At 42.5% G+C, this 16,321-nt stretch overlaps 1 protein-coding gene across 1 annotated transcript in view; it reads left to right on the forward strand.

The window, feature by feature from the left end:
- LOC117513410 (syntaxin-12-like) overlaps window positions 1–16,321 on the forward strand; it is a 417,092-nt gene that overhangs the window by 301,186 nt on the left and 99,585 nt on the right. Inside the window, exon 6 of the mRNA XM_034173594.1 lies at window positions 12,611–12,721. Coding sequence (XP_034029485.1) covers window positions 12,611–12,706 — 96 coding nt within the window. The 3' untranslated portion in view covers window positions 12,707–12,721. The remainder of the gene's footprint in view (window positions 1–12,610; window positions 12,722–16,321) is intronic.

Below are 16,321 nucleotides of genomic sequence, written 5' to 3' on the forward strand. Positions count from 1 at the left end.
CACACAGCGCGCACTAATTTGTAGAGCAATATACGAGGTCTCTTAGATAATAAACCGACCCTTTTTATTTTTTTTTTAAACTATATGGATTTGAATGACATGCGATTACACCAATCATGCTTGAACCCTGTGCGCATGCGTGAGTTTTTTCACGCGTGTCGGGTGACGTCATTTCCCTGTGGGCAGGCCTTGAGTGAGATGTGGTCCGCCCTCTCGGCTGAATTCCTTTGTTTCACACGCTGCTCGAGACGGCGCGCGTTGCTTTATCAAAATTTTTTCTGGACCTGTGAGGAATATCCGAGTGGACACTATCGAGAAATTAAGCTGGTTTTCTGTGAAAGTTTAATGGCTGATGAGAGATTATGGGGTGTTTCTGTCGGTGTAAGGACTTCCCACGGAGCGGGACGTCCTGCAGCGCTTCCAGGCGCTGTCGTCGGCCTGTTTCGAGCTGAAAAACATCCTAATTTAAGGCCTTAATTCACCAGGACATCGTGAGGAAACAGAGAAGATTCAGAAGAGGCCGGCATGAGGAATTTATGCGGACATTCCACTGTTAAGGACATTTTTTTAATGAAAGACGTACGCGCAAATTCGCCGAGTCCGTTTCCGTGACGACTCGGCAAATCTGTGTGCGCCGCGACAGGAAAAACACCTCCGTGTTGAAAACCATTTGTAGAATTCAGGCGGCTTTTAATGGCTTTCAACAAGTGAGTAACTGAGAAATTGTTTAACAGCTTGGCATGTTCCAACTGCCCGTTAAGATTTCCAACACGGAGGTGTTTTTCCTGCCGCGACCCCCCGCTGTCGGGTCCAGCCCGACATGCGACTCTGCCCGCACGTTCTTCATTACAAAATGACCGTTAACAATGGAATGTCCGAATTAAACTCCTCATGCTCGACTTCTTCTGAAAGTTCTCTGTTCTCTGACGACTTACTGCATCAACAGAGCCTGAAATGTGGAAGTTTTCAACTTGAAACGGCGAGACGCTGCCGCCTCGAAGCGCAGATCGCCGTCAGGCACCGCGGACCATCCTTAAAGCGACACTACCAGACCAAAATCTCTCATCAGCCGTTAAAATTTTTACCGAAAACCAGCTGAATTTATTGAATGGTGTCCACTCAGTTGTGCCTTACAGTTTTGAAAAAATTTTTATCAAACAAAGCAACAGTCTCTGAGCCATTCCTAAACAATGAAAAAAATCGACGAGCGGGTGGACGACTCCTCACTCAAAGACTGCCCACAGGCGAATGACGTAACCGACAGGCGTGAAAAAACTCTCGCATGCCCACGAGGGTTCAAGCATGTCTGATGTAATCACACGTGATTCAAATCCATATGGTTTTTGAAAAAAATAATAAGGTCGGATACTTTTCTAATAGACCTCGTACTGTGTTTTGCGATAGGTAGCCAGGTAAGTAAAATAAGCACTTTTCAGAACGTCGCACTTGCTCTTCACATTCAGAGACATAAACTGTGAATAAATACCTCGCAAAACTCACTTGACAGCGCGGCTGGGCGAGGTTACCACCAGCGCTCACAGGACAGTGCCTCTGCTAAATGAGTGCCACCCGCAGCAGCACCACGTGACACAAACACATGCCAGAGCAGAGAGAGGGAGATGAATGTAGGCGCGCTTCGTGGATTGAACCATTTGCCCAAGAAGGGGAGATGAGCAAATTACTGTGTTCTTGTAATACATATTTTGGCATAATGCTTGAAATAGGTTGTCTAAAAAAGCAGTAGTATAGAAGCATATATATAAATATTTTTAGGGGTGCTTAAAATATATTTATGGGTGCTTGAGCACCCCTAAAATAGGCTAACTCCACCCCGTATTGTACATTGTTGGGTTGGATGAGTGATCGCGTTGTTATGGGCAGGTCAGCTGTGCTCCAAATATACAACCATGCCTTTGTATGTTCTTTCTTATGTTAAAATTCTTTTTTCAATTTTAATGACACCATCAGAAGCATAAACGCTTAAACGCTTGCGATTGTCTTGATGTCAAGTCATCTGTGTTCATATTCACAAGATACTGTAAGCCATAGTCCAATTGAGGTACTAAAGCAGAAACCCCCCCCCCCCCCCCCCCCCCCCCAGCCACCTCTAATGTTAAATGTTTGTGATCATCAATGACAGTCAGCATAAAAAAGGAAACACAGCATATTAGCAACTGATTATGGCCTTCAGAAACTCACAAAACTGCTGCAGTGGACAAATCACTGAATGGAAGCTGTAAACATTTCCTGTAAAAATTTTAATGCAGTTTTTTAAAGCCACATACTATGTTTAAGGTTTAATGCAAACATCCTGAAATTCCCACAACTCTAGAATACTGGTATTTATCAAAAACATTGTTCACTGTGAATTAACTGGTTCTACATCCACTCCATCATGTCAGTGTGTTATAGGATCAGGAGAAAAATTCAGGAGTATGTTTCATTGTATGTTGTAAGAATATAACTATGCATGTGACAAATAAATAAATTGACTCCTGACCCATACAGTTGTGCCAGAAGACTTAGGTGCAAGTTAATGGTGCTAATTTTAATATGACCCTTTAACACACTGTATGACATTGTTATCAGCAGTGATAGCTGGTGATTGTGACTTTTATGATGGTGCACTTTCACTTCTTCATGAAATGGGGCTTGCTACATTACTGTGTCACTAGGTGTACCTAATAACATGGCAACTGAGAGTCCAGTGCCTTGCAAATGTTTCTGGCCCTTTGGTATTTTCACACATTTTAATTTGTTCATGCCATTTCAAATACAAAAAGTAAATCCGGCTTCTCAGTAATAACACATTAAAAAAATGATCTGATTTAAACTGAAACTCAAAGCAATCTCTAAAACCTGATATAAATTAATTAAAATATAAAATCCAACAAGATGGTTTGCTTAAGTAATGGACACTTTGATATAATGCCGGTAAATAATCAGTTTTATTGCCAGTATTCTTCAAACAAGTCAGGGGATGGATACATGAACATTTCCAAGTCACCGAATATGTCTTGGACTTCACTTACATCAGTCCTGAAGAAATACAAACAGTATGGCACTCTATGGTAAATATGTGTGGAGTAGACAGTTCTTGATAATACTTTACATCTCGGTAGCCTAAGCTGTACGGTCAAAAGCAGCCTGCGTAACCTCGGTGTCATTTTGGATGGAGGGATGTCTTTGGAGCAGCACACAAATTACCTGGTTAAGAACTGTTTTTTCCAAATTCGGAACATCTCTAAGCTCCATAAGATGGTGACTTTAAAAGAGCTTGAGATGATTGTTCATGCGTTCATCTCATTGCGTTTGGATTATTGTAACAGTCTCTTCACCTGTCTGAATAAGAAGGGGTTGGCCCGCCTGCAGGTTGTGCAAAATTCTGCTGCGCGCCTGCTTACCCGCACCCGCAGGAGGGACCATATTACTCCTATTCTTAATACTTTGCATTGGCTGCCTGTCTCCTACAGGATTCATTACAAAATCCTGGTATTGACTTTTAGAGCTCTGCATGGACAGGCACTGGAGTACATCAGGGACCTGATCCAGCCTTATGCTTCCTCCAGGAGTCTCAGGTCGTCCAATCAGAACCTGTTGATGGTTCCTCAGACCCGTTTAAAACTCGCGGGAACAGATCTCTTAAAGCGGTGGCGCCTAGCCTCTGGAATGAGCTTCCCTGTGCCCTTCGTTCTCTGGATTGTATAGATACTTTTAGAAGGCAACTAAAGACGCATTTCTTTAAGTTAGCGTTTTAGCCTAATATTGTATTTTATTGTTTTCATATGTTATTTTTAGATTATTGTTGTATGCCATGTGCAGCGCTTTGTGACCCTGGTCTGTGAAAGGCGCTTTATAAATAAAGCTTACTTACTTACTTACTTACTTTACTTGAAGGTTTCACAATAATAATGACACTGTCATAACTGTTACATGACACAGTCATGAATGTGTCATAAACATGTCAATGTCATAAGGTGATTTCACTGATTAATATCACTTTGAGCAGATGGAATCAGTTAATCAGTGAAATCACCTGGTGGAATCAGTGGCTGCAAAGAAAACCTGCACCCTCTTGGCCCTTTCTGCAACAAGTTGCCCACTCCTGGTCTAAATAAAAGATGCTCCAATCATATAGAAAACTACACCACATATTTGCCTGATCATAAAGATTCCAAAAAGGTATAGTTTGGACTATCTGTGAATGAATGTTATGGAGTTATAAGGTAAAAGCAGCAAGAATGGTGACAAAGGTCAGTTTCAGTTTGTACAGGGGTGAAAAGTTAAAGTCGCTCCATTAATTTTGCTCCAGCTGTATTTGTGTAGAATTTGATGCTTGTATCACCATTTGAAGGATTGTTTCAGTTATCTGCTGCACTAATAAGCCAACAGAGCATGAACCAGCTGCTCTCTGTTAGTTTAAACGTGTATATAAGACAACCCAAATTAAAGGAGAAATGCTGCTTTTACAACCTGGACCTCATTTCTTGCATAAAATACTGTCGTTTACTCACCAATATAAGTTGGTGTGATTAGAAGTCCATAGTTCAAACAACATACTCAGTTTAAATCTGGAGCAAAGATTTTTCTTCTTCTACTAAGGTGGAATAGAAGTTTTTGTGGTACACAGCACAAACTACTGGACAGGACGAACCTAGCAGTCAATGTGACTCACTGATTTGAAAATGCAGCTCTTTCAACCAGACGTGTGGTGCTGTGACATGTCAATCATCTGTGTCCAATCAGATTTCAGGGGAGTCCAGTGAAACCCCGGCCTCTGCTCTAGCTCCACCCATACCAGGAAGTGTTTGACATTTGAACATTTCCTGTGTCACTGTGACTGATAAATTGGCACTTCCTGTTTGAGTGTGAGCTTGCCACTGAGTTCCCACAAGATTCCATGGGATCTCATCTGTCAATCCAGGAAGTGTTTGACATTTAAACATTTCCTGTTTTGCTGTGGATTTGAACATTGGCACTTCCTGTTCAGGATGCCCTGTACCATGAGTGAGCTTTGCGCCGTTACGCGACGCTTCACTCATATTATTATTTTATCCTTGTTAGAATTCAGAGTAAATATGATAATGACATTATAAGTTACTGTTGTGTTGTGCATCTAATGTATGGCCAACACTCCCACTGCCACTTTCACTGTTTGTACATGTGGTGCCAACCCCACTTTTTCCCACTGTAAAATGACATCTCGTCTGACTGTCGTCTCCCGTCGTCAATAAGATGTACTGCTGCTGGAGTTTTAACAAACAAATAAAGGTACTAGTTGTGTTCTTGGATGTCTCTCCTGTTGTGTTGGTTTGCACAGCAGTAAGAGCTCTCTGGCTGAAATACATATCAGTGTTGTGTGGGCCGCTGAAGAGGAGGTACTGCTGGCCCACCACCACCAGAGGGCGCCCTGCCTGGAGTGCGGGCTCCAGGCACCAGAGGGCGCTGCCGCCGACGAGGGCTGCCAGGGTGACAGCTGTCACCCATTACTGGACACAGCTGACTGCACTCAGGACGGAGGTATATCAGCAGGACAGCGTCTCCACCTCAGTGCCGAGATATCGCCTTGAGATTAAGGTAACCTTCTCTGCAAGCTCATATTGAAGACTCTGATAAACCTTGGTAAACCTTTTCAGGACAGCTGACTACAGAAAGCTACTTGCTTGGATAAGTACTCACCTTTCCTGCTTCATTGTAACAAGAGGTGGAGGCGGCTTCTCCCCTCTCCGTCTACTGGGTGCTGTCGCATCCATACCTGTGTGTTTGTGCTCTTTCCCGCCAGCAGTACCGGATCCGACGAGCGGAGGCAGTGGCCACCTGGGAATTCGGGACTTGGCGGTTCCAGTACTTCTGGGGTTCGGTGGCAGAGGAAATCTGGGTGGTTCCGGTTCGACTAGGACGGACGCCTCCTACCTTCGAGCCTGCCCACACGACACCAGCAGATTTCGGCTTCAAACTCCAAATTATTAATTGTTGTATTGGTTGTGCTCTTTTCACAACAGTAAAACTTGTTATTCACCTTTCTCCATTGTCCGTTCATTGCGCCCCCTGTTGTGGGTCCGTGTACCTACACTTTCACAACAATCAGACCTGTTCATATTTTCCGGATCTCCCTGAACCCTCAGGTTATATGCTGCAGTTTTACTTCATGTTCTGGGGATCAGAATTAAATGTGGAGAAGCAGAATTTAGTTCCTTGCAGAACTTTGAACAAACGTCCAGACAGCCTGAGGTCGTCCTCATCTCTGAACCTCTTCACATCAGGACTGAAAGCTTTTTTGTTAACTAATTATACAGCTGGTTTTTATTTTGTTGTTCTCCACATCAGCTTAATGTGCTGCAGTGTTCCCGCTCGAAAGACACCGTCGCATGCACAAACCATTGCACCGAGATCATGCACGCCTGCCAGTCGGCTCGATGTTTGCGTGGTTCACTCATATGAGCTGTGAGTCACCCTGAGTTGTATTTATTCACATTACGTGTGAAAGGGGCCCTAATATTGGTTTGTTTCATGCACATGTTCTCAGGCAGCACTAAAGTTATGTTGTAGTTCAAGATGCGTCACAAGATGGATTTTACCAATGTGAAAGCCTGATGATATTTTCAGTCAATATGGCCATGATATGGGGACACTGTGCTGTAGAATCAGAGGTTTAAAAGTGAGTTATTGCTTTCTGTCATGGTCTCTTTACTTCAGCTGACATCAGAGATGAGCTGAAACATCATGTCACAACCTTTAAGGCATTTTGGAATGATAATACAATGGCACCATGGACCTGCCTTGGTTCCTGGATGTCAACCACCCAGACAGACAACCGGTCCATCACCACCTGTCAAGAATATCCAATCCCTCTTACACACCTTCTGAGTGAGAGACTTGAAACAGTGATCTGAAACTCCACATCTGTAATAAAATGTAGGGGAGGGAGCGGGGGCAAAGACAAAGTTTTATACGATATGTTAAACACCACTGAATGCCATGCACATACAGCATTCACCTGCTGCGCACACACTGGCTGTCACCGGTATTGGCAACAAGTCCCGGTGAGTATAGCACATCAGTGGTTGCCACTAACATGCCACACACACACACACACCTTCTGTAGTAATGATTGTGTGTGTAGCTTACAGATCAATACCAAAATATGTTGGTTTGTAAATCAGGACAAACCTCAGCATGTCAATACATTTTGTGAAACTTGTCTCGTTAGTTAATGGATAAATTTATTAGAAATATAAATAACTCACATCTGTAAATCAATACCACTCTTCCATCTTGCATCTGAGTGTTGCAATTTTAAAATACTACAGACTCACTGTGTTATACTTTTGACCTGCTTTTAGGTGGTCAAAGGTGCAAACACTTTCTTTGGATGGATGATAGGAATGTACCAGCTTTGTGGCTGAACTCACCACTTATTTTTTTATTTTATTTTTTTAACATGCACATGGGCACTGGGTCTAAAAATAACTATGTTGGGTCGAAACTAGCAATGACTCTTGCATTGTGTTGTGCACCACTTTGTGCAGCATAGAAGTTATAACTCTGTAAGTTCACCACAGACATCTCTTTATCTCAGAGGCTGATGTCCAAGAGACAAATGTCACTGCTAAAATAAATGACTCTTTCAACAAATTTGACACTTTGACCACAAAGATGTAGACTTCTGATAGCTGAGGTCAGGAATTCAGTCACATCCTGGACCTTATGCCGTGTTCACACCGGGCGCGATCAGACGCGCCTCTTTCGCCCGGTGTGTCGCTCTGCTTTTGCTGCGAAAATTCACCCCGGTGCGTCATCAAATAGGAGGAGCTTCCATTCTGCTCACTGGCTCCGGTTGTCAGTCAAGTTAACATGACGGACCTTGATCACATGGAGCGAGTTGTTGTGGAAAGCTGACAAACGTCATGAGACGTTCCCAATTCAGGGAGTATCATTATGTGCTGCAGGAGCTGCGTCTGGATGACGGCCGCTTTCAGCGGTCCTTCCGCCTCTGCGGGACCCAGTTTGAGGACCTCCTGTCCCATTCATGCGCGCACATGTAAACAATTAAAAAAAAAACAAAAAAAACTCCGCTGCTTGCTGCAGCTCGCTCTTCCCCCAAAACTCTGTCATAATTGTGTTTAGAAACCAGTCACCATTTGTTTTATTATACATTTGTGTAGTTAATTAATAAAATATTCTCTACAGACGATTCGCTCACGCGCGCACGTATAATAAAAGAAAGAAACTCCACTGCTTGCTCTGGGGCTGCTCCTCGCTCTTTCCCAAAAAACTGTCATAATTGTGTTTAGAAACCAGTCACCATTTGTTTTATTATACATCTGTGTAGTTAATAAGTAAAATAATCTCCATGGACCCTTACGCACGCACATAAAAGAAAAAGAAACTCCGCTCCCCCTGCTGTGGGGCTGCTGCTCGCTCCAAAAACTCTCTCAAAATTGTGAAATAAAGGACAAAAGAGACATAAGTCCTGCTCACAGGCTGCTACCAGATACAGGACATGTTCACATCTTCAGTCAAACTCCAGACATCTCCACATCACTACATATTCAGTCCCTGATTGGTCATCGCGGCGCGATGAGACGAAAAAGTTCAGATTTTTCAACTTGGGGAGGAGGGCAATGCGACATGATGCGACGCAATATCGCGCCACAAATGCGCCAATCACTCAAAATCGCTTCACTCGCGTCGCTTCATTCGTGTCGCTTCACCCGCATCACTTCACTCGCGCTGCTTCACTCGCGTCGCTTCACTCACATCCATCGCATCACGGTGTGGGACGTGGCGCCAGAACGCGTCGTTCCATAGGGATTACATGGCAACCTGTCGCTGCTGTTGCTCACGTCGCACCCAGTGTGAACGCAGCATTAGTCTTGATTCAACTCAATTGCAAACTCAGATGCTCATTCTCCTCACTCATCTTCTCATTGGCATCTAATGATTCCAAGATCTTCACAATGATGTCCACAAAGTCAAAGTCAGTGAATTATTTGTCACTGATAAAGGTACCTATGTTTCTGGATTCAAAAACCCTACCAAACACCCAGCCACTTCAAGCTTTGAACAGAGTGGAAGCCACAGCACTGGTCTGATAAACATCAGAATTCAGTGGGAAGAAATCAAATACTTTGTCTCCACTCCACACTTGTGTATAGGCCAGCTATGATATTCAGCAACATAATATAGTTCCTCAGAGTTCCCCAAGTGAGGAACCTTGGGGTGATTGGGGTGATTTTAGATCCCTCTTTGACCTACACTGTGGTGGTTCCGCCCAGCAGCCCGTTTGGCGGGAGTTTTGAGTTTTTGTACGTTTGGATTTTCTTCTCTCTGCTTGTCTGGCTTTTTTTAATGTCTCCTGTGTGTGTGTGTTCGGGGGGGTTAAATGGTAAATGGACTGCATTTATATAGCGCTTTTCCATCTGCATCAGACGCTCAGAGCGCTTTACAATTATGCCTCACATTCACCCCAATGTTAGGGTGCAGGGGGGGGTTGTCCTCTCCTGGGTTGCTGTGGACACTCCCCCCTGCCGCCTGTGCGTATGTGTGTGTGGATGTTTCTCTGCTATGTGCACTTCTCCCTGCTGGTGGTGTGTGCGCGCGGGTTCACGTCCCTCCTTGCACCCTGTATGTGCATGGGTGTGTCCCCCTGGGTCCGTCAGGTGCACCTCTTCATGTGGGCGTGTGTGTTTGTGCATGGGTGTGTCTGTTTTCTACCGGCTTCATGCATGCAGGGTTTATTTCTTTGTTCTATGTCTTTGTTCTGGGTCTTATGATATTGATCATTATTTTGGCTCTGATCATTATTTACCTTTGTTACCAAAATGTTTTACTTTCTTGTTTTTCATATGGGTTTGCATTTCTTATCCATGGTGTTCATTTTTTAAATCTGTTTACTTACTGCCTTCTGCGGTGTTGATTGATATATTTTATTTCTTTCTCACCTTGTGTTGTTCCTGGTTTTATTTTTAGTATGTTTATCAGAATTTTTCTTGCACTAGTTTGTCTGTTCATTTATCTCCCTGCAGTCCACGTGAGTCATGCGTTCTGCCTCCTCATGTGTCACCCACCTGTTGTTGATTCCACCTCTATTATTTAAGCACATCCTTGTTTGTCAGTCTTTTGCTGGTTTATTGTGTATTCTTCCTCTGTCTTGCTCTCATCTTTTGCTCTCATCTTCACTTGTTTGTTAAAGGTCCTCTGTTAGTATGCTGTCTTTTGTTATGTGACATTTTATTTTTTATTGGATATCTCTTCATGCGTTCTGTGGATTTTGGTGGTGATCAGGACATGTTCACATTGAAGATCATTTTGGATTTGTGGTGGGATTTGGGGAAACAAAATAAATCCCCCTTGTCTTTGGCACCATATCCTCTTGTATTTTCTGCCTGCAGAATTGGGCTTACCTGGACTTTGTAAAACCATAACATACACATTAGAGAAATCACCAGGACTGCTTCCTTCCACCTTCATAACATAGCTAGGATATGTCCCATCCTGTCTATGACTGATGAAGAGACTCTGAAATATGCATTTGTCTCCTCTAGACTGGATTATTGTAATGTCTGTTCTCAGGCTTATCACAGACCAGCATTAGAATTTTGACAAGAAGAAGAAAGTTTGACCAATTCAGGCCTCTCTTCACTGGTGTCTTGCCTGTGTGAGGTCTGATTTTAAGATTTTGTTACTAACTTATAAAATTAATTATGGACTTTTCACAGGGCCTTGTGTTATGATGTGCTTGTCTTGAGAAATGATCTCCCTGCAGAGATAAAACAGTCAGATTCGGTAGAGACATTCATGTCCAGACTAAAGATGCATCTATTCCCCCTCTTGTATGATTAGCATACTGTACCGGTGTAGTATGGAATCATGTTTCCTTTCCTTTTAATTCACATTATTAGCAGTGAAACACTCAGCCTCACTACATATAAATTCTGGGTCTGTTAGTGAATCACAGGGCTAGCTGCTGGCAACCACTTGAGTAATCGCTTTGCTTCCCTGTTCATATACTGTTGCAGAATTAATGTCTTAAATGCATTTATTTCCGTCTGACTGATTCTGGTCTTTTTTGCTCTTTCTGAGCCACTGATGAGGCCTCTAACAGGTGCTGGCCCTGTACCCCAGGATGTTGGACTCGAGGAAGCCCTGCCTTTTCAAGATCTGCCTACTCAATCATCTAAAGACCCAAGCTGGAAAGCTTTTTGATTTCAATTAAGGACTCTGTTTTTGTTGCTCTGCTGTTTTTCTGTTATCTGTTTTTAAATTAATTATTGGAAAATTTGTAAAAACCTTGTAACTGTTAGAATGATCTAAACAGTGGGTCACCCCTCTGAGTCTGGTCTGCTTGAGGTTTCTTCATCATTATCATCAGAGAGTTTTCCTTACCACTGTCACCTGTGTGCATGCTCAGAGGAGTTGGTAAGGTTAGATCTTACTTGTGTGAAGCACCGAGAGGCAGCACTGTTACCATTTGGTGCTGTTTAAAAAAATCACCATATGACAGACTTGCTACAAATGACAGTGACAGCAGTTTCCATTTGTTGATTGATTGGCATTCACAATGTGTGGCTAGCTTGTGGTTACTTGTTGTTTTTGTGGATATTGTTAAATGATAGATTATGAAGGATGGGGCAACCCAGCAGTGTCATTTTGAGCTTTATCTATGTGCTTCACTGTGTGACAGAACCAATGTTTGATTGATTTGTTTCAGTGTAACGTCTGTCATGGCAACCTTCCTGTATTGTTAACTTTCTGAAGTCTAAGATGTCTTGTAAATAACCTCAGAGGTATTTTCTGGCTACAAAAGTTTTTTTTTTTTTTTTTTTTTTTTTTAATGTTTATTTCTCACTTACCTTTCCAAAATACAGTGGAAAAAATGGCAAACATATTAGACACAGAAATACAATTATTTGGAAGTGTCTTCTATCATCTTGGAATATTTTGTTTGAGCAACCAAGCAACCATGTCATGCTACATTCAGAAATCCTGGGGAGGGAGTTCTGATGGAAGAATGCCGGTTGCTGCTGCTGGTGAACTGGTCCATCCATCAATCCCTTTTCTGTACATGCTTACTCCAGTTAAGGGTCAGGGGGGCTGGAGCCTATTAAAATATATAGCTCCGATTTCCTCCCACATTTAAAGACATGCAAGTTAGGTGAATTGGAAACTTTATAATAGCCCAGGTCTCCCTTGCAAATGAAATCTCAAATAACCAAAAAATAGGATGTGAAGTGGGGTACACCCTGGACAGGATGCCAGTCTGTCACAGCTCCACATATATAGACACACAAGCACATTCACACCCATACCTATGGACAGTTTAAAGTTTCCAGTTCACCTAGTTGGCATGTCTCTGGAACTGGGATGAAACAGGAGTAGCCAGAGGGAATCAATGCAAATACCACACAGAAAGTACTGGCAACAGTGCTAACCATTAAGCCACCATGCTGCCCTCTTTTCAAATCACCACTCCACATATCCTAATAATGCATGAGACTTGTGCATTACCTGAGCATTATTTTTTGTTCAAAAATGTAATCATAAAGATTTGAAATAAGGTATGACATTCTGGTACATTATATTAACACTTTATCGTTTTTCTCCGCAGAGGCAGTTAAGGAAGAAGAAGTGTTACCTCCTTGTGGCTGGAGCTGTTGTTCTCACCATTCTCATCATCATCATTGCAGTTTCAGCAAGAAAATGAGTGACTGCTGACATGGTATTGTCCACCCACAGTGCAACACCACTGCGTCCTCTCCTTGACCTTTGACTCTGTCCATTTAGACAGTTTCAAAATACTTTTTGTGTATATGCTGTATATGTGTGTGTGTGTGTGTAAATACATTTGAATATGGACAAAAGTTTTCATATACTATATTTTCTGGAGTGTGTAACACCTGTCAAAAATGCTTTGTGAAGAGGTAATATATACATACAGTTGTGTTCTGAAGTTTACATACTCTTGCAGAATGTTTGATTTTTAACCATTTGTCAGAGAATATGAATAACACAAAAATGGTTAGTGGTGAAGCAAACAACTGTGTTTACCCTTTTTAAATCATAATGACAACAGAAACTACCCAAATGATCCTGATCCAAAGTTTACACACCCCTGTTCTTAATGCCGTGTATTGCCTCCTTTAACATCAATGACAGTTTGAAGTCTTTTGTGGTAGTTCAGTTGTATCACTTATGAAGAAATGCAAACAGTATGGCACTCTATGGTGGGTGATAACGATTTTATCATATACCTATAAATGATAAATGCAAGCAGAACAAAATGTGCGTGCTCTCCCTTCGCTCACTGCCTCCGGGGGTATGGATGCGGGACCCGCAAAGAATCCAAGTCATGGCCACGGAGCTCTGCGGCTGGCGGTTAACCGAGACCATGCAGCGGGCGCTGCGCATCAAAACAGTGAGCGTAGTCTCTGAGTCTGGACCTGTTGCTGGAGTTGGATGCAGCTCGGCACAGCAGACAGGGGGGCGGTGTGAGTGGCCCGCTGTGGCGCTTACCGAGCCCCGCAGACTCAGTAAGCGAATCGGAGGCAGTGAGAGCAATCGCGGTGATGCTGACCGGTGCCGCGCCCGCCTGATAAGGTCACAGAACACAATGCACTGTTAAAAAAAAAAAGAAGAAGCATGCAAAACTGCACAAAAAAAAAAATCCGCCAAACTGCGAGGCCGCGAAAGGGAGTTACATTCTAAAAATAACCCGCAATAGGCGAAATCTGCAAAGTAGTCAGCGTTATTTTTTACAATTATTATAGATGTTTTAAGGCTGTAAAACCCCTCTCTACACACTTTATACACTTTTCTCAAACAGGCATTAACATTTTCTCAGTTTTCTCTCCTGTGTAAACACTCAAAGTTCAAACCTTAGTAGAAAAAAAATAGAACGTTTTCCTATAAATAATTATGATGGCTTTTAGAACTAATAAATTTAATTTTAACGATCAACTTACGAGGTTGGACATGTAAGAAATTATTAATAGTGACTCACCAGTATTTCACAGTTCCTCTGACTGCACCTCTTCGTCGTGGCACCGCTCCGCTGTCCAGATTGGCTGATTACTCTGGTGGTATGAAAAATATTACCCGTCCGCAAAATGGGTGTATTGCTATTTATTCTTTAGTGTTTTATCCAATCATATTTGCGTATCATATGATAATGAAAGTTACTAGTTAGCTGTAGCTTCTAATAACTTTTTAAGTGGTTTATCCATTTAGCTTTATAAAAGATAATTTTTCAGTTAGCTGATTAGCTGTTATCGAAGCTAACGTTTTAGCTGTGCTCACCACTGGTGTATTACTTGTTACCAACATCTGGTGAAAACTTCATGTCAGTTGCACTTTTAGAAATATATTTACTGAGAAAACTGTTGACGTGTGTGTGTGTGTGTGTGTGTGTGTGTGTGTGTGTGTGTGTGTGTGTGTGTGTGGTGTGTGTGTGTGTGTGTGTGTGTGTGTGTGTGTGTGCACCAAATATGACCAATTCCTCTCTTCAGGGGATTGACTTGTATAAAGATTTTCCAGTGACTTCTTTGAACAACACACCTGTAACTGGAAAATAATAGTAAAAATTAAAAATAGTTTGGTGAACAAATTTCACTTTGCCATAGAAAGTGAAAAGTAAGTGCCCCTTTAGCATTTGCCAAATGTAGCTATCCTCATCATGAAGGAACCTGTGTGCTGGATCATGTCAAGAGACATGTTCCACAAGGCCATAATGTTGGACTTCACATTCCCTCACAATGCAAATGATAATTGACATCAAATACCAAAGATATGAAGTCGTTGCCTTTGGTCACTGGTTTGCATCAAAGACTCTCAACCGTAAGACAGGAAACAACAGGGGTCTCATACAAAGACTTGCATGGATTTCCTAAATCCCAGAAACTGTTGTACGCATACAAAAAAATTCAGATGTATCGAATTGTGCATACACATGGATCCAAGCATGTTTCATTTGTAAATCCCTATCAACATGAAATTGAGGGCACATGCAGAAGTATTAAACTCCTCCCTGTCCACGCCCCCATTTAACAATGCAACTTAATTTATATAGGCCCTGGGACCTGGGATTCCCCTTCTGGTCTGATCATTCAACATGAACAAAGGAAAGAAATGAAAGTTTACAGAGTCTGAACTAGAGACATACTAGTAAATGGAGACATGCAGGGATATTTTATTTGGTACCCTGTCAACCGGGATAAATATGAAATGATAAAGAAGTAAATGGGAGTATGTGTGTGAGGCTGTAAATGCTGTAGGCTCAGAGCAGCGCACACACACTGAAGTAAAAAAAAAAGTCAGACATAAACGTGGAAGTTAAACGGAGGATGTCTGCCCACCGTCTAAGCATGACCACAACAGGCTGGGGAACAGGAGTGGTTCTCGAGCCCTTTGACAAGAGTGGCCACAATAGTGGGTAACACATGTCTCACTGGAGTGGTGGGAGCCCATGAGGGTGACACAGATCATCCCCAAGGTAAATATACTGAACTCATAAATTATGTCTTTATACTGGCCATACAATAGGCTGCTCACAATATACATAACTCGTGCATAAAGATGCAACAATATTAAACACTTTGACTCATGTTTAATTACTTCATTTTTACAATTTCTGAATAGACAATGAGCCAGGAGAGAGCACAGACCCCCTCCACCAGCTTCAATGGCCCGTTGGCCCCGGCGTCTGTACCAGCTCCACTGCCCCCACCATCTCCAAGCCAGCTGCTGATGTCTGCCCAAACTGTGCTCCAATCACAAGAGGAAATTGTGAGAGCAATCTGTGCCATCAACAATTATCTGGATCAAATGATTAATGATCTTAGTAATATCAGTAAAGCAATAAATGCACTTGTGAATAAGTGAATTCTGTCCTTGCCTCTTTACTTGGTTGAAATCACATGCTGGTGGGCCTGTATGGCTTCCAGGGGTGGGTTGAAGTTGACAGATCCGACATTCAATTCCTCTGGTTGGGGGATGTTCTGATCGGTGGTTAATTTAGTCACCTGTCGATATCCTTTGAGGTGTGATGTGTTTGTGATAGTTGTCATATTATCCACCAGGCGTTGCTGTTACTGAAGTGTGGTGTGCATGAGGCTTGCCGGTAGTAGGTAGAAGAAGAACTGCTATGCCAAATAGCTAAGTACCTCGTCCCGTAGTTTGTGTGTCTATAAATGTAAATAAAGCCAGTTAATGAAACAACGGCTGGGTAATCCATGACAGGGCAGGGGTACCCTAAGCAGAAAAAAACGTTACTTTTCCTGAAAAAACATTTCTTGTGCGAGATCCCGCATGTGAGAACTGCATA

This window comes from Thalassophryne amazonica, chromosome 7, assembly GCF_902500255.1.
Source record: "Thalassophryne amazonica chromosome 7, fThaAma1.1, whole genome shotgun sequence".
In the NCBI taxonomy this organism is placed as follows: domain Eukaryota; kingdom Metazoa; phylum Chordata; class Actinopteri; order Batrachoidiformes; family Batrachoididae; genus Thalassophryne; species Thalassophryne amazonica.